Source organism: Rhinopithecus roxellana, chromosome 16 (genome assembly GCF_007565055.1).
Source record: "Rhinopithecus roxellana isolate Shanxi Qingling chromosome 16, ASM756505v1, whole genome shotgun sequence".
Classification (NCBI taxonomy): domain Eukaryota; kingdom Metazoa; phylum Chordata; class Mammalia; order Primates; family Cercopithecidae; genus Rhinopithecus; species Rhinopithecus roxellana.
In genome coordinates, this window is record NC_044564.1 from 9,313,418 (window position 1) to 9,337,534 (window position 24,117).

Genomic DNA, 24,117 nt, shown 5'->3' on the forward strand with positions numbered 1-24,117 from the left:
GCCGAGCCTCAGGGCAGACAGGACACTGGGGAGCCCTGGGATGGGTTCACAGGAGGGAGCACTGGTGGGTGCCCCAGGTCTTGGCCAGCCCGAGGGATCAGGCCCTGACTCCAAGATGCCCTGGAGGACAGTGGCCGTGGGAAGAGCAATCAGGCCGTCAGCAGGGCCCCCTTATCAGACCCCAAAGGGCTGAGTGTGCACGGCCACTCCCTGGGGCCACTCCTGTGCTCCCCCACCCACCTGCTTTAGTTAGGGTCTGGGGGGCCCTGGAGGTGGTGACGCAGGGTGCGGAAGCCAAGGACAGAGTTCAGAGACTGGGAGGCGTGGCAACATGTTTAATTCTGTGGCCAAGCTAGCCTGTCTGCAAAGCCTGGCAGACAGCACGTCACCAGGAGCTGCCGCAGAAGCAGGCAGGGCCAACCCTGAAAGGGGTGCAGGCAAAGGCGGGGGCTACGACATGGCTGCTGGAGGTAGCAGGCCCCAGGCTGGGAGTGCTCAGTAGCCATCGTTAGCCCAGGTAACCTCGTAGTCGGGGTACTTGGCTTTGATTTTCTCAGTTGAAATGGCGTGCTGGGCAGGACCATAGGCCTGGAGAGAGAAGACGCCTGCTGGCACCACCTGGACCCTTCGACCCCATGCCCTGGCTCTGGGCATCCAGCCACACCAGAAGCGAGTGTGGGAAAGGGACAGGTAGTGCCTGGGGGTGCCAAACCCACCATCCCGACCGCCCTTGGGGGCTCCCCTGGGGAGAGGCGACCTCATAGGCAAAGCAAACCTTGAGGGTGGATCCTGGGGCTTGAGGCACCCAGAGGGACGCACGTGGCTTTCATCTGCTGGTGGTTTTTGTGAAGAGCACGGGCGGGGACTGTGAACTCCACCCAGGTACTGACTGCCCCTGGGGGCCCAGGGCACAAAGTGCTGGAGGACAGCTAGAGCCCAGCAAGGCCTCCCGGGGCAGGGAGAGGGAACGGCAGGCCATGTCTGGGGGTCTCCCTCCCGCCCCTCAGGTCTGGCATGTGCTCCATGGGGGAATGTAGGAACACAACTGGCCCTGGAAGGAGGGCTCTGCCGCCCACCCTGGGAGAACCCCGGGAAGCCTGCGTGCTCATCTGGGGTCACGGGTCAGGGCAGCAGACTCAGGTGGGCCTCGAAGCTGGAACTGGGGCCTCCAGCAGGGCTGGACGGGGCTGCGGCTCACCATGGAGTAGCCGTACACGTGAATCTTCTTGTCCTGGCTCTGGTGGGAGATGCGTCCGCCGCCCAGACACTCACAGTCACAGCCCTGCTTCTGCATGTCGCCCGACACTTTGTCGTAGATGTCCGCTGGGATGGGAGGGCGGCCTCAGGACGTGCCTTGGCCGCCCCTGGAGGCCGCGGGAAGAACTCCCGGCCGAAGGGGTCTAAAATCCCAGCTCTGAACAGCCTCTTCCCCAGAGGAGACGAAGCCCCTTGAGGCTGGGACAGGGATGAATGAGAGGAGGGTGGAACCGGGGCGGGCTCGGGAACTGGGAGACTGTTGTGAGGCGGGGGGTGTCAGGCAGGGTCACGCCTTTCCCGCCCAGGCCCTGAGCCTGGCTCAAACCTAGCAGGGGCAGCGCTCGGAGCAGAACGCAGTCCGCGGCCCGCAGCCCCGCCCCCGTCCCGCTAAGCCCCGCCCCTCGCACGCCGGCAGGCCCCGCCCTCACCATGGTACTCGGCCCACTTGTAGCCGCGCACGATCTCCTTGCTCTCCGCAGCCGGAGCCCCGGAGCGCGGAGCCGAGTGGACTCGGATCAGCACATACTTGAAGACGCCGTCGGAGTCGATGTCCACATCAGGAATGTGAGCGAGGTCCGCCGCCGCCATGTTCTTCGTCCCGGAGGCCCCTCCTCCCACCCGACCCGGGGACCACTTGTACTGCGGAAGGCGGGCTCTGGGAAAGCGGTGACCAATCCCGTTGGGGAATGCTGCCCAAGGCCCGGCGCCTCAGCCAATTGTACCGCCGACCGAGGCACGAGCTAACCAATCGCAATCCAGTTCCTTGCCGCCTTGCGGCCCAGTCAGCCCCACTAGCCCCACTTAAAGGAAACGTGGAACCAGGAATGGGTGGTGATTAAATCCAGCCAACGGAAAAGTTCCTCTCCAGCGAGGTCCGGTGGCACCCTTGGAGAGGGGCAGTTAGGCGGCCCGCGAGGCTGGGGCAAGGAGGGAGGTCTGAGGGATGTGCCAGTCCTGATCTCTTGTCCCGCACGTGGTCCGAAGACCACCCTCCCCGTGGCCCCAACCGCCCGAAGGCCTCCCCCTCCCCCCTCCACCGCCCGACTGCCTCCCCCTCCCTCCTCTCCATCGCCCGAAGGCCTCCCCCTCCCGCCTCCACCGCCCGAAGGCCTCCCCCTTCCCCCTCCATCGCCCGAAGGCCTCCCCCTCCCCCCTCTCCATCGCCCGAAGGCCTCCCCATCCCCTCTCCACCGCCCGGAGGCCTCCCCCTCCCCCCTCTCCCCTCTCCATCGTCCGAAGGCCTCCCCATCCCCTCTCCACCGCCCGGAGGCCTCCCCCTCCCCGCTCCACCGCCCGAAGGCCTCCCCCTCCCCGCTCCACCGCCCAAAGGCCTCCCCCTCTCCCCTCTCCATCGCCCGAAGGCCTCCCCCTCACCCCTCTCCATCGCCCGAAGGCCTCCTCCCCCCCCGCCGCCTCCATCGCCCGAAGGCCTCCCCTCTCCCCTCTCCACCGCCCGAACGCCTCCGTCCCCAAACCGGCTACCCGCACAAGGAGGCAACAGCAGCCGCTACATTCAAGTTCTATTTTACTTGGTTGGAAAGCTCTTGCTTCCTGGAAATTATTTCGATCCAGGGGTGTTCCTGGCCGGCCCTCAGGGGTGGGGCCGAATGCATAGGCCCTGGGGCAGGGGGCGCGGGGCGCGGCGGCGGGTGGGCAAGCGGGACGCCTGGCCGGTGCAGACGCGCGGGGACGAGGTGGGCGCGCCGGGTGCGAGAGCAGGAGCGGAGGCAGGGGTGCCCAGTTTCTCTCACTTGGTGTCCCCTTCCCTGGCTCCGAAGTAGGGCTAGGGACTCCAGGAGGACCCTTGCGTTTGGCCTCCACTCCTCTCCCAGACACCCCACCCTCCAGAGAGCCCTGGGCGCGGACCAGGGTGCGCTTGGGGGGCAGGTGGAGGCCCGGCCGCCGGGCTTGCACCTCCACGCCCACAGGACGGAGTGCGGCCAGAGCGGGTGTGCGGGGACCTCTCGGGACAGGGCAAGCCCCTTTGGGTGGGTTTCTGCGCTTACCAACTAGCTCGCTCCCTCACCTGCTTGCACCACGCTTTCCCCTCCAGGCTCCCACCTGGAAACGCCCCCTGTCCCTTGGTCCTTCCTCTCCTAGCCAGGTGTCAGCTCTGGCCAGGCCCACGTGCTCTGCTTCCCCTGCCCAGGTCCTGTGCCCTTTCGGCTGGGAGACTCGCATATCGGCCTGAAGACCTTCCTGCGGCTTTTCCCAGCTCTTGCAGGGCCCAGACTGCAGCGGCTGGAGGCGAGGGGACGACAGGGCGCGTGGCGTGGTCAGTGTAACGGATCCGACCAGCGGTAACGCACCGCGCACCCTCGGCCCTGCCCACCGCCTCGCCGGGACGCGCTCGTGCACACGGACGCACGAAGGTCGACCAGGGTGTTCTCCAGAGAGGAGGCACCCCAGCCGCGGGAGGCGGGGCGGGGCGTGTTTAAAGTGACAGACTGGGCTTTTGTTACGTCGGGCTTCTGGACGAGGGGAAACCGGAGTCGGGGAGACTCCAGCGAGAGCCCCGCGGACCGACGGGGACCGGATCTGTACGCGTGGGGTCTGTGCAGTAGTGACCCCTCCGAGTGAAGGCAGAGCTGGGCGGTCCTCAGGCCCACCCCGCCTCCCAGCGGGGAGCACCGAGGGCGAGGACCGGCTTCTTCTGGGGATCCTCGAGGGCGAGCTGGGAGAGGGAGGAGACCCGGGAGATGAGAGAGGGGTTACTGGGGATGGGAAGGCGAAGAGCCCGTGAGGAACACTACGGGGGCGGAGGGCCGGGGGGTGGGGGCCTGGGCGGAGCTGGAGGCCGTACTGAGCGGAGCTTGGAGGGCCAGGGAATTAGAGGCGGCCCTAGGAGAAGCCGGGGTGGGGCCCTGGCGGGGCTCGGGGGCGGCCCTGGGTGGGCCGGGCGGGGCCTGAGTGGGCAGGGCAGGGTTCGGGCCAGCGCCTGAGCTGGGCCTGGTGGGCCCCGCGCCTCACATGATGTCGTCCAGCAGGTTGGCGCTGGCCACCCAGTCGAGCGCGCGCGGCTCGGAGGCGGCCATGATCATGCACATGAAGGGGCGGCCGGTGCGCCGGTCCGTGGGGTAGATGGTGGTGGGCGTGAAGCGCCTGTTGGCCTCGACGAACTCGCAAAGCTGCTCGTAGACGCGCGGGAACTCGTGGCGGAGGAAGACGCCGCGCAGCCGCAGCTCGCGCTGGATGTGGATGAAGGCCACCTCGCGCGCGCGCCGCCCCGCCTCGCCGTCCTGATCCAGGCCCGCCGTGCCAGGCGGCGGCGTCAGGATCAGCGTCTCCATGTCGGGCTCGCGGCTCCGCGCCGGGGGCGGCCGCGTGGGGCTGCCGGCCGCCAGCGCTACCTTGGCGAACTTGCGCACTGTCGGCCCGTGGCTGCGTGGCGCGGGCGCGGGCAGGGCGGTTGTCCCCGGGGGCGCGGCGCCGGGTCCCACGGCCACGGATACGCTGAGCAGGAAGCACTCTGCCGGCTCGTAGAGGCGCCCAGCAGCCGCCAGCTCGCGGGCGTAGCTGCCCAGGGGCGCCGCATGTGTGGCCAGCTCACGCAGCGATAGGTAGGTGGGGGACAGCAGCAGTCCCTCCAGGCCAAAGCGCAGGAAGTTGTCGGCCGAGCCTGGACTTGGGAAGCCCAGGAAGAGCACGCCGCGGCCGCGCGACAGGAAGCCGACACGCGCGATGCGCGAGAAGGCGCGGTGTACCGGGCCGCTGTCGCGGCAAAACTGCAGCACGTGGCGGCACACGCTGCCCACGCGGCCGTACACGCAGCGCGCCTTGTGGGCGTCCCAGTCCTCGCGGCGGCACAGGCGCGAGCAGTAGTAGGTGTAGCAGCTGTGGCAGGACTTGAAATAGAGGCAGGCGTTGAACATGGTCTCCGTGCGCCGGCAGCGCGCATTGGAGCAGGTCATCAGGTCGTCCTCGTCGGCGCTGGGCTCGGGGGACGCGTCGGCCGCCTCTCCCCGGGCCGCGGGCTCCTCGGCGCTGCCGGCTGAGGCGGGGGGCGAGCGTGGCGGCGCCAGCGCGGGGGCCCCAGAGCCCGCGGGCCGCGAGTCCAGCAGTCGGCGCAGCTGGGGGCCCAGGCAGTCGGCCGCGGGCTCTGAGGCCTGGCCGGCGGGGGGCCGCGAGTCGATGACCAGGTCCGTAATGAGCTCGTCTAGCTGCTCTAGGCTGCGCTGGCGGCCAGCGGTGGGGCCCTCGGGGGCCGCGTGGGGAGGTGGCCGCGTGCGGCCCCCGGGCAACTCCCAGGCCCTGGCGCTCGGGCGCTCGGTGGCGCGCAGGTCGTTGTCGGTGATGGTGATCTCGGGCGTCACGTACCAGTTGCGGCCCAGGCCGTCGCCCGCGCGGCCCTTCTCCGTCAGCGACGTCTCGGACAGGGACAGTGCGGCGTAGCGTCTGGGCGAGGTGGACAGGTTCACGACGACGGGCGGGCGACGGCCTTCCGGGGACACGCCTCGCGGCTCCTGCACTTCGCGCCCCAGCAGGTTCTCGTAGCTGCGGCCGCGGCCCAGCGGGTCTTCTCGGCGGGGCCCCGGTGCCAGAATGTTGTCCCAGGAGCGCGAGTAGTGGCGGCTGTCGGTGACCAGCCGGGGCGGACTGGTGCCGGTGCCGCCGTGCCAGGAGGCGAGCAGCGGGTCGGGGTCAGAGGGCGGCGCCACTTGCAGGGTGCGGTAGGGTCGCGGGCCCCAGTCCGCCCAGGCCGGGCTGCTGCGCGGGTGCGGGTACGTCCGAGCCAGGACGTCGCGCTCGCGGTACCGTCCGAAGTCCTCCGTGTAAAAGGGGCGGGCGGTGGAGTGGGTCCGGGGCTCCTCGGAGACATAGCGGGGCCCGTAGGGCAGGCCGTAGGCTCGGGGAGCCTCCCCATAGTAGGAGCGGGAGGGCGGTTCCTGGATTGGGAAGGTGCGCACCTCTCCTGCGTAGTAGCCGCCCATGCGCCTTGGACTGGGCCCTGGGAACTCCTCTGACCGGTAGGGCCTGGGGCAGTAGGCATCGAAGGTTGGGCCGGGGCTGGCCGCAAAGCTGCCCCGGAAGCCTTCGGGCTCCTCTGTATAGAAGAACTGGGTGGGGCCCGGCGGGGTGGTGAAGGGCAGACTGCGGCGCTCAGCGTAGTCCCGGGGCCCAGGCAGCGGCCCGTCGCAGTAGAGCGCCCGGGGGTCCGCACAGTATAAGTCGCTGGGCGTCGGGGTGCGCGACAGCGCCATGTGGCGAGGCCCGGGTACCGTGAGGCCGTGGAACTGCGGGGAGGGGCGGGCCCAGGGCGCGGCCTCGGCGGGCCCGCAGGACCGCGAGCCCCGGGCGGCGTGCTGGAGCACTGCGTCGTCCGGCTTGATGTCCAGGCGGCAGCGCACGTGGGGAGCGGGACCCGCGGGTGGCTCCGGAGGTGCGCAGCGGCCGCCGGCGGCGCACAGGGGCGCCATGCGACCGGGGCCGCCCCGCTGCGGCTGCAACTTGATGGGGTGCAGCTCATTGGCGAGGGCGCGGAGCGCCGGGTACGCGGGCTCCCGGCGCGGCGATGCCTCGGCCCGCGCCGCACGCTGGGCCTCCCGCCCTCGGCGGGGCAACACCGGCGGCGAGGCAGGCGCGGGCGTCAGGCCCGGGGGCGCGCGGGGCGCGCTCTTGGAGCGGGCGCGGCGGCGTGGTTCGGCCTCGCGGGTCCGGGAGCGCGGCACAGCGGACTCCGGGGGCGGTGGCTCCGACAGGGTCTCCATGGCCGGCCCGTCCAGCGCCTCCAGGAAGTCGAAGCTGCGGCAGTGGCGCTTGTTGAAAGGCTCGGGCTCAGCAGGCCGGGCCACAGATCGCTCACATGGCGGGCGCCTGGTTGCGGGTCCCGGGGCCGCCACCTTGATGTCTTGGTACACGGTTGACACCAGCAGGTCCGGAGGGTCCGTACGGGTCATCTTAAAAGAGGTCCCCAGGCTGGCGGCTCCAGCTCACACTGCCTTGCGGGGCTTTTGCCCTGGGGGGAGACGCGGGTCAGGGCGGCCCCCTCCGCAGCCCAGGCCCCGCTACTCCCCCACGCTGGCCCGGCTTACCTGGGGCGCAGCGGGCGGAGTAGCCCTGGCTGCAGGCCTGGGCCGAGAATGCGGGCGCTTCCTCCATGCCGGGGTCAGAAGCACCTGCGGGAGGAACCCAGCTGTCCAGGCGCCCAGGTCCTGACCCTCTCCCGTCCTCTCCCGGCTATGGGGCGGGCAGGCCAGAAAGGCTTAGCCGTGGCTGTGGTTCCCGCGGCGGGAGCTCCTGCGTGAAGCTCCAGGGCCTCCCCTCCCCCGACTAGTGACGGCGGGGCCGGCTCGGGTGGACCCCTTTCCGGGTGGGGTAAGGGAGTGGGGGCGTGGTCCTGGGGGCTGCGCCCTCTGGTGTCCGCAGCTGGAAGGACGGGGCGCATTTGGCCCTTATTTATAGGTGTTGCCCCACGGGACATTAGTGACTGTGCCCTCGTCACAGCGCCCGCCGCAGAACGACCCCTTCGATCGCGCACAGTCGAAGGCGAGTCGCTGGGTCTCAGCCTTAGCTAGCTCTGCACCAAGCGGGTGACACCAACCACCCCAACTGCTGGCCAGGCCGAGCACAGAGCCCCTCCTCCAGCACTGCAAGGACCCACGCCTAGGTGCCCTCAACTTCCTGTGAGCTCCAGGCCAGAAAAAAGCCCCCAGAGAGCATACCTGGGCCCTAAATCTCCCTTTCCTTTGCCGACACCTCTTCTGACCCCAAGTATCTTTGGGTGGTTGAAGCAAGGCCCCAGCTTTGTGTAAACGCACAGGACACCCCCCTAGGGTGTGCAAGGCAGTCCCAAGCCATCGAGCCATGAGCTCGTGGCAGCCCCTCTCTCCTGAGCTGCGCACCTGGCCCGGAAGCTGCCCACTGGGGGTGGGCAGGGCGGAGGGTGGGGGAAGCCCCACTGCTTTGCAGGAAAGAGCCCTCCCCACTTTGCTGAGAAGGTTCCATGGAAACCTGCGTTTCTTAGGCCCCCACGCTGCAGGCTGGCCAGGGTTCCGATGTGGACTGCCAGCCCCTCTGTGGTCCCAGAGCCAGCTGGGGGGTGCGTCAGAGAGTGGCCACAGGCCTGGCCTCTGCACATCCAACACCTGGTCTGGAGGGGTCTACCCCAGAGTGAGCCGGGGGAAGCGGGTACCTAGCCAGGCCCCTCGCGCGGCAGAACCTCAGGTGGATGGGCCTCTCGGGGTCTGGCCGGGTCCCCCCCCTGTGTCCCAGGTGTGCAGGGGCTTCCTGCTGGCAGGGCTGTTTTTCTGGGTCAGGGCAACAAGTCTCAGGCCTTGTCCCCATCCCAGCCTCCCGCCCACCCCATCTCCCCCCTCCACCTCACCCGTGGCAGGACTGTCCACCCTCCTGCTCCCTCTTTCATGCTAAGCTAAAGGCCAGGCCGGAATCCGGCCGGATGACAGGGTGTGAGGCTCCACCCCAGGGAGGTGACAGTGGGCCTTGCTGGCTGAAGCTATGGGTGACACCCTCTCCCATGGGGATGGGGGTCGGGGTCGGCCCCCTCGTGGGCCCAGGGCCTTCTGGAGCCCACGGAGATGGCTGGAGGCCTTCCCCACCTCCCAGCCCTGCTCTGGCTGGGAGCGGCCCTTCAAGGGATACAGCCGGTGTTGCCTGGGGGCGGGGACTCCCCATCCTTGCGGCCGCCCTAAGGCAGCCTCCCCCGCCCATGACAGTGACATACTGAGCAACTCGGCCGCCAGCCCCTTACCTGGGTGCTGCTCCGGCTGTGCCCCGGTGGGCTGTGTACCCCCAGGTCGGCTCCTCTGTGTCCTCGGCACCGCTGCGTCCCCGGCACCGGCAGAAGCTTCCAGGCAGCAGCGCGGATCCTGGCCTGGCTGCTCAGTGCTGCCCCCAATGGCAGCTGAAAGAGCTGTACTTAAAGGGGCCGCGCCCAGTGGGGGCTGCACTGTGGAGCTCGGGATCGTGACTGCACAGGCTCCAATTTGGGGCTGTGCGGAGCATCCCCAAGACGCAGACTTCAGCGTCTCAACAGGAGCCCTGTGGCCCGGAGCAGCCTGCCAGTCCCGCCAGTGTCACCCCCACACACTTGCCTGAGAGGAGGGGCCCCAAGCCCTGGCCTGGGCTGCAGAGATTGGTTAGGGGCATCTTGGAATTTGCATCTCCTGTTGGGCGAGGCAGGACCAGATGGGCTGCTCCCTGCTCCACTGGCCTTTCCCCAGGCCCTATCTGCTTCGAGGCTGCCAATGCCAAAATCTCCGTGGGTACCTGGGGCCAGATGGCCCCTGCAGCCTCCTGTGTCCCCAGGATGCCATCCTCTCTGGGTGAGGCCACTCCTGCATCCAGTGTCTCTGCCAGCCTGGGAAGGCCTGCACGTGACCTACCGCACCTGTCTGGTAATGTCCTCGTCCCACTCTGCCAGCCCCTCCCTAAGGCATTGGGCCTGGAAACGTTCTAGCTTGGCAGAGGAGTGGGTAGCCGATGCCCTTGGCTCTGAAGGGCAGGACCTACACCATTCTGTGTTGTTCAAAGCAGGGCCCACTGAAACCCCAACATAGCCGTCCATGGTGTGATCCTGGCAAGTTCACGTACTGTTGACCCATTCCCACACCAGGGGAACCCCTGAAGCTGACCCTGACCTCATGGGCTGTGGGCTAAGGGGCCAGGCTCCTAAGCTTGCTGTGGGCCACAGCACCTGTTCAGGGACCACAGCGATTGCCCCACACCCTGGGGTCACAAAGCTCCCAGGCACAGGAGCCTCCAGCTTGGCCACCCCCTCCCGTTCACTAGCGCACTCTTCCTGCCCGCCCTGCAGGGTTCTCATGGCAACAGTAGCTGTGGGGGTGGAGGCTGGGCGCTGCTGACAGCTGGAGGGGGCAGGGGCCCGAAGGGGGGGGCAGTGCTGCAGGCGGCTGCCTGGGAGCCATGCAGACTGGACTTCCACCTCATGGGGCTGCGGACCCCCAAGTGTGCTGGCTGCAGCTGCTGAGCCCTGGCACAGGTGGGCTGGGATGTACCCAGGGTGTGGCCAGGGTTGGTGGGATGTCCTCACAGCATTGCTGGGCAGCCTCCTGCCTCAGAGGACTTCCCTGACAACCCATGGCAGCCTGGGCCCGAGGCAGCAGGAGCAGGTGCAGGGAGAAGAACAGACACACGCAGAGTGAAACAGGAGTGCTTTATGGTCTGAGTGGAGTGTCTGGGAGGAGTGCCTCCCAGCTCCCGCCTGTGGGCTCACCTGAGCAGGGGCGCAGCTGAGGCCACTGTGGGAAACAGCCCCCACCCCCAGGAGAGGCCCTGCATGCTGCCTTCGGTCTCTCGCCAGCCTTGCCTAGCGTGGGGCCTGGGCTGCCCTTTAGGGTGGGTCTGCACACCCGTGTTCAGGGCTCCCAGCCAGAAGCAGAGCCATAGGCATGCTGCGGCCCTGGGTGAGCGAGGAGGGCAAGCAGGTGCTGGGGCAGCGTGCACCCCGCAGCCAAGCAGTCCCTGCCCAGCCTCTGTAAACAGACCCTCATGCCCCTGGGCCTCAAGTCACATCCCTGAGAAACAATGGGGACTGGCGACTCTGCCCCGAGAGGGCCAGGGTGTCCACCGAGCCTGGCCAAAGCCAGCTGTCCCCTCCCTCCTTGCAGAGCAGGCTCACGCCGGGTCTGGAGGCCCAGTCTGAGGACCACCAACGCCCGGCCTCTTCCAGCTCAGAAGTGCACAAGGCAGCCACCGGGCAGCAGCAAAGGCGATGGTGCAGAGGCAAATGCCTCCCCAGGCAGTGACAGGCACGCCCCCCACCCCAGGGCGGCCACTGCCCCGGTTGGCCTAGAGCTCCTCGTAGTCGCCACCCCCAGGGTGGCGGCCACCTGGGGCCCCGCCCCCCAGGAAAGCCTCCAGCTCATCGGCAGCCGTCCTCTCCCTGCTGCGTGGGGGCCGCTGCCGCCGCCGCCGCTCCTCCTTGCCCTCCTCCTTGTCCTTGCTCTTCTTGTGTTTGCTCTTCTTCTTGGCAGCCTTTTCTTCCTGCTGAGGAGCACAAGGAGGGGGCGCCACGGAGTCACAGGAGGCCAGAGCCCCAGTCCCAGGACCGCATGCTGCCCAGCCCTGGCCCGCCAACAGAGCCCTGGTCCCAGGACCACACACCGCCCAGCCCTGGCCTGCCAGGAAGGGGAGTAGCCGGTACCTCTTTGCCTTTCTTCTTCTTCTTCTTCTCCTTAGAGGGGGTTTTGCCCTCCTTACCTGCACAGACAGGACAGACAGTGGCTCAAACACAAAGCAGTGAGCCCCAGCCCTCCAGGAGGCCCTGCTGATGGACAGGACCACACTCCTGCAGGGGGCTGCCAGGAGCATGGCTCTGCCTCCTGGACTCAGGAAAGGCCCCCGGCCAGTGGCCAGCAGCTGGGAGGAGGCCCATGTTCTACCCAGACTCCAGCAGGCTGACTGCACTCCGGTGCCCCCACCCACCTTCCTCACTGCTCTCCTTGGGTCCAGCCTCCTCCAGCCCCAGCCCGAAGAGGTCTGAGTCATTCTTCAGTCTGAAGGTGGGGAGAGGGAGCTTGGGGGGCGGGGGCGGCTGAGCGACGGCCTCATCCTCGTCAGTCACATCGGAGGGGTCATCTCGCACAGGAAACTCATCCTGGAGCAGGGAGAGCAGCTGGTCAGGCCATCGTCCCTCCCACACCCTCAGGGGTTGTGGGGTCTCAAACCCAGCCGGAAGGCCCAAGTGTGGGGACATGAGACGCCTCTTGCAGAAGCCTCCTCCCACTGCACCCACCCACTGAGAGACTCTGGCCTCCTGGCTGACCTCTGCCTGGGGAGGACCCATCTTACCACCCTGCGCTGTGTGTCTGATGCCTCGCTCTCAAAGTCGGGGTCATCCATGACAAAGGACAGCATTTGTGCAGCGATGGGCCCCTCGGGGTCACTCTCAGACGAGGATGCCTGCTCACCCTTCCTCGGCTCAATCTCAGCAGGGGGCCTGGTGCTGCTGTGCTTTTCTGGACCTGTGTGAACAGAAGCACCGCCAGGCCAGGGCGGTGCTGCGGCCCTCGTGGGAGCTGTCCCCCTCCGTGGCTTTGAGGCTGGTATGGAGGACCTTTGTGGACAAGCAGAGGGTCAGTCAGGGTCCTCTGGAGGTGTCCTGAGCTGCCCCACCCCGGTCTCCAGGCCACACCCCTGGGGACACCTGCCCTTACCACTTGGTCTCTGGCTCTGAGCACTGCTGGGGAGCTGGGGCAGGGCCTTTTAGGGGATCCACCACTTCTGCTTCCTCCTCACTTGAAAGAGTGATGTTCTGACTGGGGACGGGACCAGCGGGTGGTGGGGAACTCCCACGTGGCTGGTCTTCAAGGTCCACATCGTCCTGGAACCCTGCCACCATCGGGTTGCTGCCCAGGGCCTCCCCATCACTGCAAAGCAGGGGGCAAAGTGGTCAGAGGCCACGGGGTAGGGATGGCTGGCCGGGCTCACGGGCCTTGGTTCCAGGCACCCTGGTACCCGGCACACCCTGGCCGTGGGGCCACCCCACCCCGGGTGCTGTGTTCTAGGGGAAGGCCTCCTCATGGCTGTCACAGGGCTGCCGAGCAGAAAGGGGTCGGAGGCTCAAGGTCGGACACAGTGTTGCCCTGCGCTCGGTCAGTGGGCGAAGGATGTGGGGCCGCGCAGGTGGGCGCTCATGGAGGAGGCAGGGCCAGCTCAGGGCCACCAGGCTTTCCCTCCTTTGTGTATTTCTGGAGGAAGCTGCCGCCCACAGCAATGGGTGAGGCTGAGGTGCTGAGGCCACCGGGGGCGGAGCATGTCCAGTGGAGTCCACACCTGGGACCAAATGCAGGGCTTTGCTGCAGGCAGAGTTCGGGGCAACTTGGCAGACAGAGTGGTGGGAGAGGGGCTGGCAGACAGATGGGAGGCAGCTCTAGCTCCTAGCTCTAGGACCTGCAGGAAGCCGCCCCCATCTCTGCAGCACCCGGGCCTTGGCCCTGCGGAGACAACATCTGGTGGCCTGAACCTCCCATATCACCTGGAGTGGCCTTGCCAATGGCCTCCATGTGGAATCTGCCCACAGACAACTCCAAGGTGCCCCGTCCTCTCCAGGGTGTGGGGTAGAGCAGGTGGCCAGGCCTTTCTGATGTCTGGAAGCCCCGTCTAAGCTCTTCCCTCATCTGCTCCAGCCACAGATCTGCTCTGTCCTCAGTCAACAGCGGGGCACCCCTTCTGCACCCCCAGGAAGCCAGCCCCACCTGCTGCTCAGGCACCCTGGAGGCAATGGGAGAGGAGGTCCAGGCCCACCCCTCACCTGTCACTGTCCTGCTGGGCAGCCTTGGCCCCCACCTTCTTCTCGTCCCTGGCGGGGGTCGCGTCTTCCAGGAAGCTGCGGTCCAGGCGGTCGTCGGGAACGAAGTCCTCCACGCTCTGCACTGCTGCTGGGGCCTCCGCGGCCAGGACTGGCTCTGTAAACAGTGATGCTGGGTCCTCTTCTGAGCACCAGAACCCTCGCTGCACCCAACCCCAAGCCAGGCCCACCCGGGACGTGCCCAAAGGACTGGGACAAGCAGAAAGAAGTACGGAGCGCTCCAAGACCCAGAGCCCCACCTGTGAGGGCGTGGGGGACTGGGACCAGTTTGGGAGGGGCAGCTCCAGGGCCTACCTGGAGGTGGAGGGGCTGCCTCGGCGGCAGGTGACGTCCCAAACAGCCTAGAGATGATGCTGCGCCGCGGGGCGGGGGCTGAGGGGCACGCAGGTGGGGGCAGGGCCTCTGAGGGTGGTGCAGGGGGCACAGAGGATGGTGGGGCGGCATTGAGGGGCAGCTGTGGGGCGGGCTGGGGTGTGCCGGGGCTGGAGCTCCCCGTGGACACAGCGCCTGGGGGCACCACCGGTGACTGGGAGCCCGAGGATGGGCTCTGCCCGTTGGCCACCAGTGGGGATGCATGACCGCGGCTGCGAGCCTCCATCATCTCCAGGAAGCTGGAAGGCAGAAGGCAGGTGAGAAGCCTGGCTCCCCTGCCTCTCACTGAGGCCCTCAGGTGACAGGGGGCTCTCTGCTGCTGCGGATAGGGCAGGGAAGAGCCACCATGTTCTGGGCCACCAGCCCCACCCACTTCCAAGAGCAACAGCGCTGGCCGGGCAGGGGCTCACGCCTGTCATCCCAGCACTGTGGGAGGCCGAGGCGGGCAGATCACAAGGTCAGGAGATCGAGACCATCCTGGCTAACACAGTGAAACCCCATCTCTACTAAAAATACAAAAAAATTAGCCAGGCGTAGTGGCGGGCGCCTGTAGCCTCAGCTACTCGGGAGGCTGAGGCAGGAGAATGGCGTGAACCTGGGAGGCGGAGCTTGCAGTGAGCCGAGATCATGCCACTGCACTCCAGCCTGGGCAACAGAGCAAGACCCTGTCTCAGAAAAAGAGCAGCAACACCGAAGGGCGGGGACAGCAGGCACCAGCGTGCCTGTGTTCAGCTCCCCGAAAGTCATTTCGGATCTGTTCTGAGGCACAGCCTTTGGGGGCTCCATGCAGAGGTGGCCAGATGGCAGCAAGTGGACCTTCCCGTGAGGGGGAGTTTCTGGGAAGAGGAGGGGGCTGGGGCTTGGTGGAGCACGTGTGGCCATCGCAGCATCCAGCTGACCCAACTCTCAGTCCCAGGAAATGCCAGGATTGGTTCAACAGAGAAGCGCCCATGCGGGGGGGCCATTCTGGGAGCCGGAAGCCATGGATCCCTCTCCAGGCATCAAACTGCCTTCCCTCTCAGTCTCTTGCTGTGTCTCAACCAACAGCCAGATCCGAGGTGACCTACAGGGCTCTCCCTCTGGAAATAGAGACCTGCTGGGGGGGCCTCAGGAAGGTCGCTGATCCCGTGGTCCCTGCCTGGGTCCCAGGGGAAGCACCAAGCCCCCACCTGTGTAGGAGCCTGAGGCAGAGAACGGGCCAGCTGTCCCGCTGCCCGCAACCCCTGGGGCTGCGCGTGCTGCCCAGGCCCACTCAGGAGGATGCTCTGAGTCGCCCTCTGCTATCAAGGACCAGAGACCTCCATGTCCTGGTCCGTACGCCTCTTCAGCACAGGGAGCTTCCCAAGTCCAGGAGCTGACCAGAAAGCACACCCCATGCTGGCATCAATGTGGGAAGCTAAGCCCCTGATCGGCAGGCAGCCCCAGCAGGGCTCCACCAGCATCAGCACCTGGCCACGCTCAACGGTGCTCAGAGCTGCAGGCACGGCATGACCTGCATGAGGAGTCCATGCCAGGTGTGACTGTGAGGGGGCTGCTGGGGGCAATGCCAACCTGAGCCCTCCTCCACCTGTGCCCCAAGATGACTAATTTACCCCAAACGGGGGGCACTCCAAATGGGTTCCTCTCCTTGGTGCAGCCCATGGCCCGGCACCACGGCTGTGCCTGCAGCCCCCACACTGCCCCCACGGGCGGACGCAGCCACATACATGCCGTAGTTCTGGTCCTCTGTCTCCTGCTGCACCGACAGCTCCTCCAGTGTGGCGTCCATGTCCAGCTGGTTTGTCTCCAGCTGCCGCAGCAGCGTCTCCCTCTGCAGAAGGGGAGCACACAGGCCTGAGCAGGGGCCCTTCCTGCTGCGAGTGCCCCAGCCCGACAGCAGCTGAGTGCACCAGCCCGACAACAGCTGAGTGCACAGGGGACGCCTCCTGCTGACTAAACCAGGAGATGCTGCAGGGATGGGTGCTCAGCAACTCAAGGAGCTCTGGGCTGGGCCTCACTGGAACCACAGAAGCCCACGATTCCTCTGTAGCGGCCGGCACGACACCTACAGAATGCCAGCATGGCTTAGGGGACAGCTCTGCCACAGGCAGAAACCTCAAAGCACCCTCACCCACACACACCTCCAAGGGTGAAGAAGCCTCACCTTCACCTGGAAAACAAAGCCTCTCTGCTCCCCGCCGTGCACACCTCCTCTGGTGGCAGGACACAGCCCCGGTGCACGCATCGCCACCGTCCCCACACCCACAAGCAGCTGGTTCTGGAGCAAACCGCTGCCCTCCTGACCTGGAGCCCTAGGCTGGTCTGAGGCTGGTCCGTGTCGCTGCTCACTTTAGATTCAAATTAAATACAAACGCCAGAGCCTCACGAGCTCCTGATCTCAGGTGAGCCACTACGCCTGGCCCCTTCTCTGTTTTTTAATGGAGATGGGGTCTCGCTATGTTGCCCAGACTGGTTTCGAATTCCTGAGCTCAAGTGATCCTCTCACCTTGGCCTCTGCTGAAATTACAGGCCTGAGCTACCTGCCTGGCCTCTTTTTTCTTTTTTTAAAATCAGCTTTTTCAGGTTGAAGAAATTTTTTTTTTTTTTTTTTAGAACAGGGTCTTGCTCGAACTCCTGGGCTCAAGCTCTCCTCCCGCCTCTACCTCTCTAAGAGCTGAGATTATAGGCGTGAGCCACTGCGCCCAGCCTGGAGGGATTTTTAAAATAAAAATGTGGGCCGGGCGCGGTGGCTCACGCCTGCAATCCCAGCACGTTGGGAGGCCGAGGCGGGCGGATCACGAGGTCAGGAGATCGAGACCATCCTGGCTAACATGGTGAAACCCCGTCTCTACTAAAAATACAAAAAGTTAGCCAGGTGTTGTGGCGGGTGCCTGTAGTCACAGCTACTCGGGAGGCTGAGGCAGGAGAACGGCGTGAACCCGGGAGGCGGAGCTTGCAGTGAGCCGAGATCGCGCCACTGCACTCCAGCCTGGGCGACAGAGCGAGACTGTCTCAAAAAAATAAAAATAAAATTAAATAAATAAAACTGTGAGGCCGGGCGCGGTGGCTCACACCTGTAATCCAGCACTTTGGGAGGCCAAGGCGGGCAGATCATGAGGTCAAGAGATCAAGACCATCCTGGCCAATATGGCGAAACCCCATCTCTACTAAAAATACAAAAATTAGCCGGGCGTGGTGGCACGTGCCTGTAATCCCAGCTACTTGGGAGGCTGAGGCAGAAGAATCGCTTGAACCCAGGAGGCGGAGGTTGCAGTGAGGTGAGATCGCACCACTGTACTCCAGCCTAAGTGACAGAGTGAGACTCCATCTCCCACCCCAAAAAAAGGGATATTAAAGTCAGTAAGGTCGCCGAAAATGGCTACAACAACAACAAAATGTGATCTTAACCAAATGTGTGAACTCTGGATCCTACTCTGGATACTGACTAAATACCTGATGATTTGAAGAACTCTTTGAAATCTTTGGGAATTTTATTTTTTAAATTTGTTATTCTGGCTTATTTCTCCAAGAAATACCTGTGACTTTAATGTGCGGTATTACCTTAGGTACTATGGTCAGGTTAAAAAAAACAACGGATTTTTTAGAAAAGTGTTTGAAATATTTTTAGGTGACACAAAAGCCTGAAATTTGCTTCCAGGCCATCCAGGGGCAAAACAAAGAGGAAATGGGGGTCCCGCTCCTGAGACGGGTGAGGACATCAGATCTGCTTGAGCATATCCATAGCAAAAGGAGAGTGACACACAGCTCAGCCCTATGCTTCCAGCTCAAGACTGTCCAGGGTCCCGTGCTCTCCCTGGGAGGCTCTGGAAGGGTTTGGAGGGCAAACCATTAGGGAATGGAGCAGCTGAGCAGTGGGGAGTCCTCCAAGGAGTAACCAACCCAGTGACGAGGGGACGGCTCTGCAGGAAGGACGGGCCTCCCCAGTAGCGCCAGCACCGCACAAGTCTGACTGCTGGCCTTCCTTCCCACCGAAACGTCCCCAGCAACAGTCCCAGCCTGCAGGCATCCTCACTTCTTCTGACACCAGGAGGACAGCACAGCCCCTCCCTGGGTAAGCCTGACATCCTTCTGGAGAAAGACCAAGGCTGGTACAGCTGCGGCTGGGCCCCAGGTCCCCCTGACCCAGTCAGGGCAGCCCAGGGCGAGGAGGTTCAAGCCTCGTCGTTTGCTGGGCTCCTTTGCAGCCACAGCTGGCCTGGCCCCTTGTTTCTACAAGGGAAACTGAGTTTAGTCCACAGACCAAAGTTGGTTCCCTGGTTTTGACACAAGCACCAGGGAAATGTGAGATGTGAACAGCGAGTACCTCTGTGGCTCACACCTGACATCCCAGCACTTTGGGAGACTGAGGTGGGAGGACTGCCTGAGCCCAGGAGTTTGAGGCTGCAGTGAGCCATGATTGCGCCACTGCACTCCAGCCTGGGCCACACAGCAAGACCTTATTTCAACAAACAAAAGCAACCAGAAACACTGGGGGAAACTGAGCAAGGGGTTTCCGCAGAGGTGGAGGGGCTCCTGGAACTGGGTCTAGCCCTCAGGACCCTGCACCCTCTGCCACCCAGAGCAGGAAGGCGCAGTAGAACATTGGGCCCTTGCCAGCAGCCAACCTCCGAGCAGGCCCACAGCTTTCTCACGCATTAGGAGGGAGGCCCGTCGCTACGCGGGAGACGCCTGGAAAGAGGTGAGAGACCAGTATCCACTCCGCCCCACACGGCGAGTGCTTACCTGAAGCTGCAAAAACGGGATATTGAAGAACTTATGAAGGTACTTTAGGCCAAAGCTGTTCTTCATGGAAGACTCAGCGTAGCGGAAGTAGGAGGAACCTGGAGGTCTGCTTTCAGGAAGGAAGGAAGATGCAAGAGAAAGACCCTTGCCCCGGTGCCAAGGACCACCGCTGGGCCCACGGCTGCCAGTCCGCACTGCCCTCCCTCCTCCTGCAGCCTCCTGAGGCCACAGGACCCTGCCGAGCCCTGCTAACCAGCTACGTTGAGTGCCTTCTGCAGGTGACCCCCACAGTGCCAGCCCCTGCACACAGTTCCTGGCAATGCCACTGGGGAGACCCAGGCTTCAGTGAGCCCCACGCCGCGGCGTGACCTGACATTCCCCGGCCCCTGTGCTAACGCTACCCCTCCCCCGGCCTCTGCCTCAGCACCCTCCCCCACGCACCAGAGCACCAGGCAGGGTCCCTTGGCAGCAGGGCCACCGCACTCACCTGTCCAGGTTGTCAATGAAGTCACGCACGTCGTCCGGCAGGATGACTCGGTGCTCGCCCATGTCCCGGTAGTTCCCCAGCACGCACACTGGCACGTGGGTGGGCACTTTCGGAAGCTCCCGGAGAATATAATTGAAGGTCCTCAGGGAACAGGTGAGGACCTGGCTTAGTTTCAGCTCTGCGACGCCCTGTCCCTCCCTGGGAAGCTACTGTGTGCCCAGGCCTGAGGACGGTGGCTGCTTCTCATTTCCAACATCCCACCCACCAGAAGCACGCCTCGAGCGTGCAGAGCAAGAGGGAAGTGCCTCGAGGGCCTTCGCACCCCTCCCAGCCTGCAGCCCCTGCCCATCCCTCTCCCTGAGGGACATACTTGACCGCACCACACACTGGAACGCCCCTGCCTGTCCCTGCCTTCCCTCAGAGCGCCCCATGTCCACATCCCTACAAAACCACCTCTGGCTTTGCCTGCGTCCACCCTCATCCCACACTGTCCTCTGTGCCCCTCGGCATTGACCCCGTGGCTGCTCGTCCAGGCTCCCTGCCCACCGGGGTAGCCAAGGACACCCTGGGGTGCCCCTGCTACTGCCGGTCAGGCGGCTGTTTGGAGAGCCTTGTCTTAAGCAGACATCTCCTGGCACGGAGGGCAAGTCTCCAGAATCTGCCTGGTGTGGAGCTGCCAGTTTCTCAGCTGCACAGGTTTCCAAAAGGCTTGTGAAGAAATAACTAGCGCTTCAAGTGAGAAACCTTCCCCACGACTGAGAGAAAGCCAGCACAAGTGGGTGAAAAGCGCAGCCTCCTAAGTTTGTAACTCAGTTTTCTTTCATTTGCACGCAGTCATTTAAACTGGCCCCTCACCAAGGCCGGCCAGGGGCACCTCTGGTCCTAAGCAGGCAGCCCTCTGGTGTCTCCTGCCTCTCGCGGCCGTGAAGAGCCTGCGTGGCGCTGGAAGCCGCTGTCTGAGCCAGTGGTGTTTTCCATCCTTCATGCTGGGCAGCAGGGGCTCCAAAGCATTGCTACCACAGGCATCACCCACCCAGGGTGGTGTGCCCACAGGGTCTCCGGGCCCACAGGTGAGCGCCTTTGCCGCGTCTTCCCACGCTGGCTCGAGTCTCGCTGTCCCTCCTGCCCACTCCTCACATGGCAGCCCAGGCGGACGCAGCTCCCTCCAGGCTGTTCCTGTGGCAGCAGTGGGAGGTGTCGTGGAGGCCACTCTGCGTCCACACTCAACTTCACTTGGGAAAAGCCACTTCCCACCCACCAGGCTAGCAGGCTGGCCTAGACAGGAGAGGCCAGAGGGAGAGGAGCACCACTGCTCGCCCAGGTGAGGCTGGCGTGTGTGCGCCCGAGCTGGACTCGTGCCCTGGGTGGTTCCACCAACCCCGTGCGTAGTTCTCCTGCCATCCGTGTGCCACACCCCCACCAAGGGCTCTCCCGAGGGTGCCTGCAGTCAGTCCTTGGCGGTGGTGCTGCAGGCTGGGAGGGCAGGCAGGGTTCTCAGCATTAGCAAAGGTTGGCAGAGGCCCAGGGCATGGCCGGCCAGGTGCTGCAAGCCGCCCTCAGGCCTGGGCTGCTGATGCGTGATAAGTGTGCGGCCCCGTGACAGGCGGTGTGCTTAACCCTGGTGTGGGGGTCTTCCCAAGTAAGAGAAGCTGCTGACCAGGCCCCCAGGCCAGACCCACTGCTGGGAAGAGCAGATGCCTGGACGTGTCGAACGCGCTGCTCCTAGTGCTCCAGGCACCGGCTGTGGGTAGGAGGCCTGCGCCAGGAGGCTGGTCTCCACAAGGCCCTCGTTCTTCTAGGAGCCTTGCACCAAATGTGTGTCTGCAGCACCCCCACACTGGGGCTCCAGTGCGTCCTGGGGGACACTGCACTCCTGAGGAGCTGAGTGGATCCCATGTGACTCCACACAGTGGCCTCTGGGTGCTTCCGCCTGGTCCCCCAGAGATGGTCTTGAGTGCCACTGCCCTTAGCAGATTTTGCTGTCATCTTCTTGCTAGAATGAATCTTGGCGTGGGTTCTCCTGGGTCATGGAAGACGGAGGTCTCGGGAAGCCCTCAACACAAGCAGCCACTTGCTTCTGCCAAATCTCAGATGGTTTTTCAGGAAGAATAGTGGGGCTATGGAAGGTACATGCCTTGCCCCAGACACCTTTTGCAGCCGGTCGCGCCATCCCGCCCCATATGCACAGACATAGCTGTTGCCTAGTCCGACATCCAGGCCACTGCTCCTCGTGGCTGAACTGCCACAGCTGCCTAGCAAGAGTCCCTGGGCCCTGTAGAACGATGCCCCTCTAACCATTATCTGCTGCACAGAGAGGGCGCCCAAGGGGCTAGGGGGTGAGAGTCACAGGCGGCCGCCCCGCCAGCTCCTCCTTACCACTGCTTGGTGATGTCAAACATCATGACCACACCGTTGCAGCTCTTGTACACGTCCAGGAACTCGGCATCCAGGGCCATGTCGGACTCCGCCTGGGGACGGGAGGGAACAGGCATGAGACTGGCCCAGGATGGGCCCCACCCATGTGGCCCACAGTCCTGGACAAGGCTGGATAGTTTTCTAATCTGAAAAGGTCACAGGCAGCTCCATTTGGAAACGACATGCTGGAGAGATGGGACAGCTAAACACAGGTTTGCCCCAAAGGGTCTGACAGTCAACCCCAGCCCCGCGGGCAGCTCCCTGAACAAGCCCCTACCCAGGACCTCACACTGATCACAGCAGTGTCTGCCCCAGGCCTCACGGATGACCAAACCACCACTCGAAAAGAGAGGCAGGTGCTGGACTACCAGCGCCCTCGGCTAGATGTGCATTCCGGAAGGTTCCAGTGCCCACAAACAGGGCTGGCTGCAGTGCTGTGGGCAGCCACTCCACCCCATGCTCTAAAGGGAGTGGGATGCACTGCACGGAGGGTGGAGGCCCCAGGTGCGTCAGGCTCAGGTTGGGTTGGCCCCAGGTGGCCCAGGGAGAGAAACACGCCACAGCCACCACTGCAAGGTGTGTCCTGTGCTGGGATAAAGGTTTGGCGAATTCACTTAAATACTTCTCAGGTCACTCAAATGCCAACAGGGGTCAGTCCAACATGATGTCTAGTACAGGTGAGCCAGCCACCCCCAAATGCAGCCATGGCAGTGAGGGGTTTCCGGAGCAGTTGGGAAGGCCAGCGGCCCCCGTGGCCACAGCATAACTGGGGTGCTTGGGGTCAAAGGCGTGGGAAGTGTTTGGCACCGGCTCACGCACCCCAGGGCCCTGAGCCACTGCTACCTGCCGTGCACCGGGCACTCACCTCCTGGGGGTCGTTCTCCATCTTTAAGCCGTCACCTCGCTTTTTGCATTTTCCTTATTTAAAAAACAAACAAAAATTACGAGGTGGAACCCCTGGGCCACAGGAGGAGCATGGGTCCCCCTTGGCCACTCAGCCCCCAGCTCTGGCGGGTGCCCTGCTCCACCACCCCAAGCAGCCTGCAGCGCGGGCACCCACGAACTCTGGAGCAGCGGGACCTGGGCAAGGCCCTGCTTTTGGCTTTGGGGGCAGGGCTGGGCTGGGCCTGGACAGAAGGTGCTAGGTGGGGTCCATGGGCTCAGCAGCTGCTGGCAGGCTGCGGTGGGATGGCCCACAGCCCTGCACCAGGAGGGTTTGCTGCTGAAGGGTCTGCTCTCCAGCTCCCCCAAGTCCAGGGCGGGAGGAAGTACAAGGGATATGGTGGGAAAGTGAGGGGCCTCCCTCTGGGGTAAAAGTAGGGAGATGAGCGCACAGACTCTCAAGGCAACAACCAGCATGGGAGGAAAGGAGAGGAGGGCAGGGGTTCCAGCCCTGAAGCGGCCTGGGGAGGCAGGAGGGCAGCTGTGTGGTGTCCACGATCTGGGTTCCCGAGCCTCCGCCATCAAGGTCACCATGGCTCTCCTGACCAATGAGGGGCCATGGCCACCTCCCTCTATCTCCACAATGCTGACCGGAGGAGAAAAGGCTCCAGACCATCCTGGGAACTCTGGGGATCCCAGTCTTGAAGTCACGGACTGAGACAACAAACAAAACCCCTAAGAACAGATGGGGCTCATGTGTTTAAAACGCCACCTCCACTTTATTCCACAGCTTGTTTCTGAACTGCTCACCACGATGGGACCCGGTTGGGGGTCAGCCCCTCCCTCACAAGGTACAGGAGACAGAACCAACCCAGAGCAGCCTGCCTAGTCCGGCCACAAAGGGCTCAGCAGAGACCCCAACACACACACAGCACAGCACTGCTGGCTGGCTGGGGCCTGTATCCAGGAAGGATGCCCACAGCCTAACCAGCAGCCCCCTGGGCTAGCCACTGAGGTGGGTCAGATCTACTCTGGGGAAAGCAGGCAGGGCTGGAGGGGAGCTGGGCCCTGGCTGTCCAGGCGGAGGTGAGGGATGTCGGCTCACCTTGAGGCTGCTCCATTCAGCCTCCCTCCTGGCAGCCTGCCCCGTGCAGCCCCAGCTGAGCCTGATGGCCTCACCTTCCTCTTACCCTCGAGAACTCACCAGGTGACCATGAGGCCTCAACACCCTCCACTGGATTCCCCACTAGCCGCCCCGGCTGCTGTGGGCGGTGCTCACACCTTGCACAGCGGGCACGGAGTCAGGGTGGCGGTTGAAGGCATGCCAGGCCCCGTCATAGAGCTGGGGGGACCTTTCCCTCCCGAGGGGCCCTGGTTTAGGTTGAGTGAGACTCCCCGGTGGGTGCTAACAGGTGATGCAAGGGTACACATGCAACCCCAGAGGAAGCCCAGCACTGGGCCGGGCGGCCTCTGCACCCAAAGGCCTCCACAGCAGCCCCAGGCACGACAGGCCACCAGGAGGGGGTCCCATCCTGAGCAGTGGAGACCACACCCATCACAGTGCCCAGATACGAATCCCACTCTGGGCAACCCTGTCTACGGGAAGCCTGTGCCCACTCCACACACGGGCAGAGCCAGGGAGCCGGAGCTGGAGGGAGGCACAGGAAATCTCTGTAGCTCCAAAACAGAACCT

General features: G+C 64.4%; 3 protein-coding genes across 7 annotated transcripts in view; all 3 read right to left on the minus strand.

Annotated features, from left to right (window-relative positions):
• Positions 1 to 306: 306 nt before the first annotated feature.
• Positions 307 to 2,202, minus strand: PHPT1 (phosphohistidine phosphatase 1). Of its 4 annotated transcripts, none has more exons than XM_010372698.2 (4): positions 1,686 to 2,202; positions 1,199 to 1,323; positions 776 to 830; positions 316 to 588 (listed from the first exon to the last, which is right to left on the minus strand). In XM_010372698.2, the coding sequence occupies exons 1-4, from the start codon at positions 1,843 to 1,845 to the stop codon at positions 554 to 556; spliced, it is 375 nt and encodes a 124-aa protein (XP_010371000.1). In that variant the 5' UTR covers positions 1,846 to 2,202; the 3' UTR covers positions 316 to 553. The 4 variants fall into 4 exon arrangements, 3 of the variants coding, with proteins under 3 accessions (XP_010370998.1, XP_010371000.1, XP_010370999.1); XM_010372697.2 differs by having other exon boundaries at positions 776 to 833; XR_004053890.1 differs by having other exon boundaries at positions 568 to 588; positions 776 to 895.
• A 563-nt stretch (positions 2,203 to 2,765) lies between these two features.
• On the minus strand, positions 2,766 to 9,742 carry AJM1 (apical junction component 1 homolog). The gene is made up of 3 exons (XM_030919111.1): positions 8,966 to 9,742; positions 7,290 to 7,373; positions 2,766 to 7,213 (listed from the first exon to the last, which is right to left on the minus strand). Exon 3 carries the CDS (start codon positions 7,152 to 7,154, stop codon positions 4,224 to 4,226), a length of 2,931 nt encoding a protein of 976 aa, XP_030774971.1. The 5' UTR covers positions 7,155 to 7,213; positions 7,290 to 7,373; positions 8,966 to 9,742; the 3' UTR covers positions 2,766 to 4,223.
• A 629-nt stretch (positions 9,743 to 10,371) lies between these two features.
• The window catches only part of RABL6 (RAB, member RAS oncogene family like 6), a 32,001-nt gene continuing 18,255 nt past the window's right edge, over positions 10,372 to 24,117 (minus strand). Inside the window, exons 4-15 of one of the 2 annotated variants that reach the window (XM_030919112.1) lie at positions 22,408 to 22,460; positions 21,504 to 21,595; positions 19,128 to 19,268; positions 18,641 to 18,749; positions 15,625 to 15,728; positions 13,841 to 14,157; positions 13,490 to 13,643; positions 12,393 to 12,605; positions 12,028 to 12,292; positions 11,662 to 11,833; positions 11,381 to 11,436; positions 10,372 to 11,223 (exon numbers count right to left, since the gene is read on the minus strand). In XM_030919112.1, the coding sequence (XP_030774972.1) occupies positions 11,026 to 11,223; positions 11,381 to 11,436; positions 11,662 to 11,833; positions 12,028 to 12,292; positions 12,393 to 12,605; positions 13,490 to 13,643; positions 13,841 to 14,157; positions 15,625 to 15,728; positions 18,641 to 18,749; positions 19,128 to 19,268; positions 21,504 to 21,595; positions 22,408 to 22,460 (1,874 nt within the window). In that variant the 3' untranslated portion in view covers positions 10,372 to 11,025. The remainder of the gene's footprint in view (positions 11,224 to 11,380; positions 11,437 to 11,661; positions 11,834 to 12,027; positions 12,293 to 12,392; positions 12,606 to 13,489; positions 13,644 to 13,840; positions 14,158 to 15,624; positions 15,729 to 18,640; positions 18,750 to 19,127; positions 19,269 to 21,503; positions 21,596 to 22,407; positions 22,461 to 24,117) is intronic. The other variant, XM_010372701.2, reaches the window with a different exon arrangement.

Coding starts and splice junctions, on each gene's coding strand:
- PHPT1 (XM_010372696.2), bottom strand. CDS start 1,845: ATGGCGGCGGCGGACCTCGCTCACATTCCTGATGTGGACATCGACTCC. Junction 1,324..1,685: donor CAAGTGGGCCGAGTACCATG/GTGAGGGCGGGG, acceptor CTCCCATCCCAG/CGGACATCTACGACAAAGTG. Junction 589..1,198: donor ACGTGTACGGCTACTCCATG/GTGAGCCGCAGC, acceptor TTCTCTCTCCAG/GCCTATGGTCCTGCCCAGCA.
- AJM1 (XM_030919111.1), bottom strand. CDS start 7,154: ATGACCCGTACGGACCCTCCGGACCTGCTGGTGTCAACCGTGTACCAA.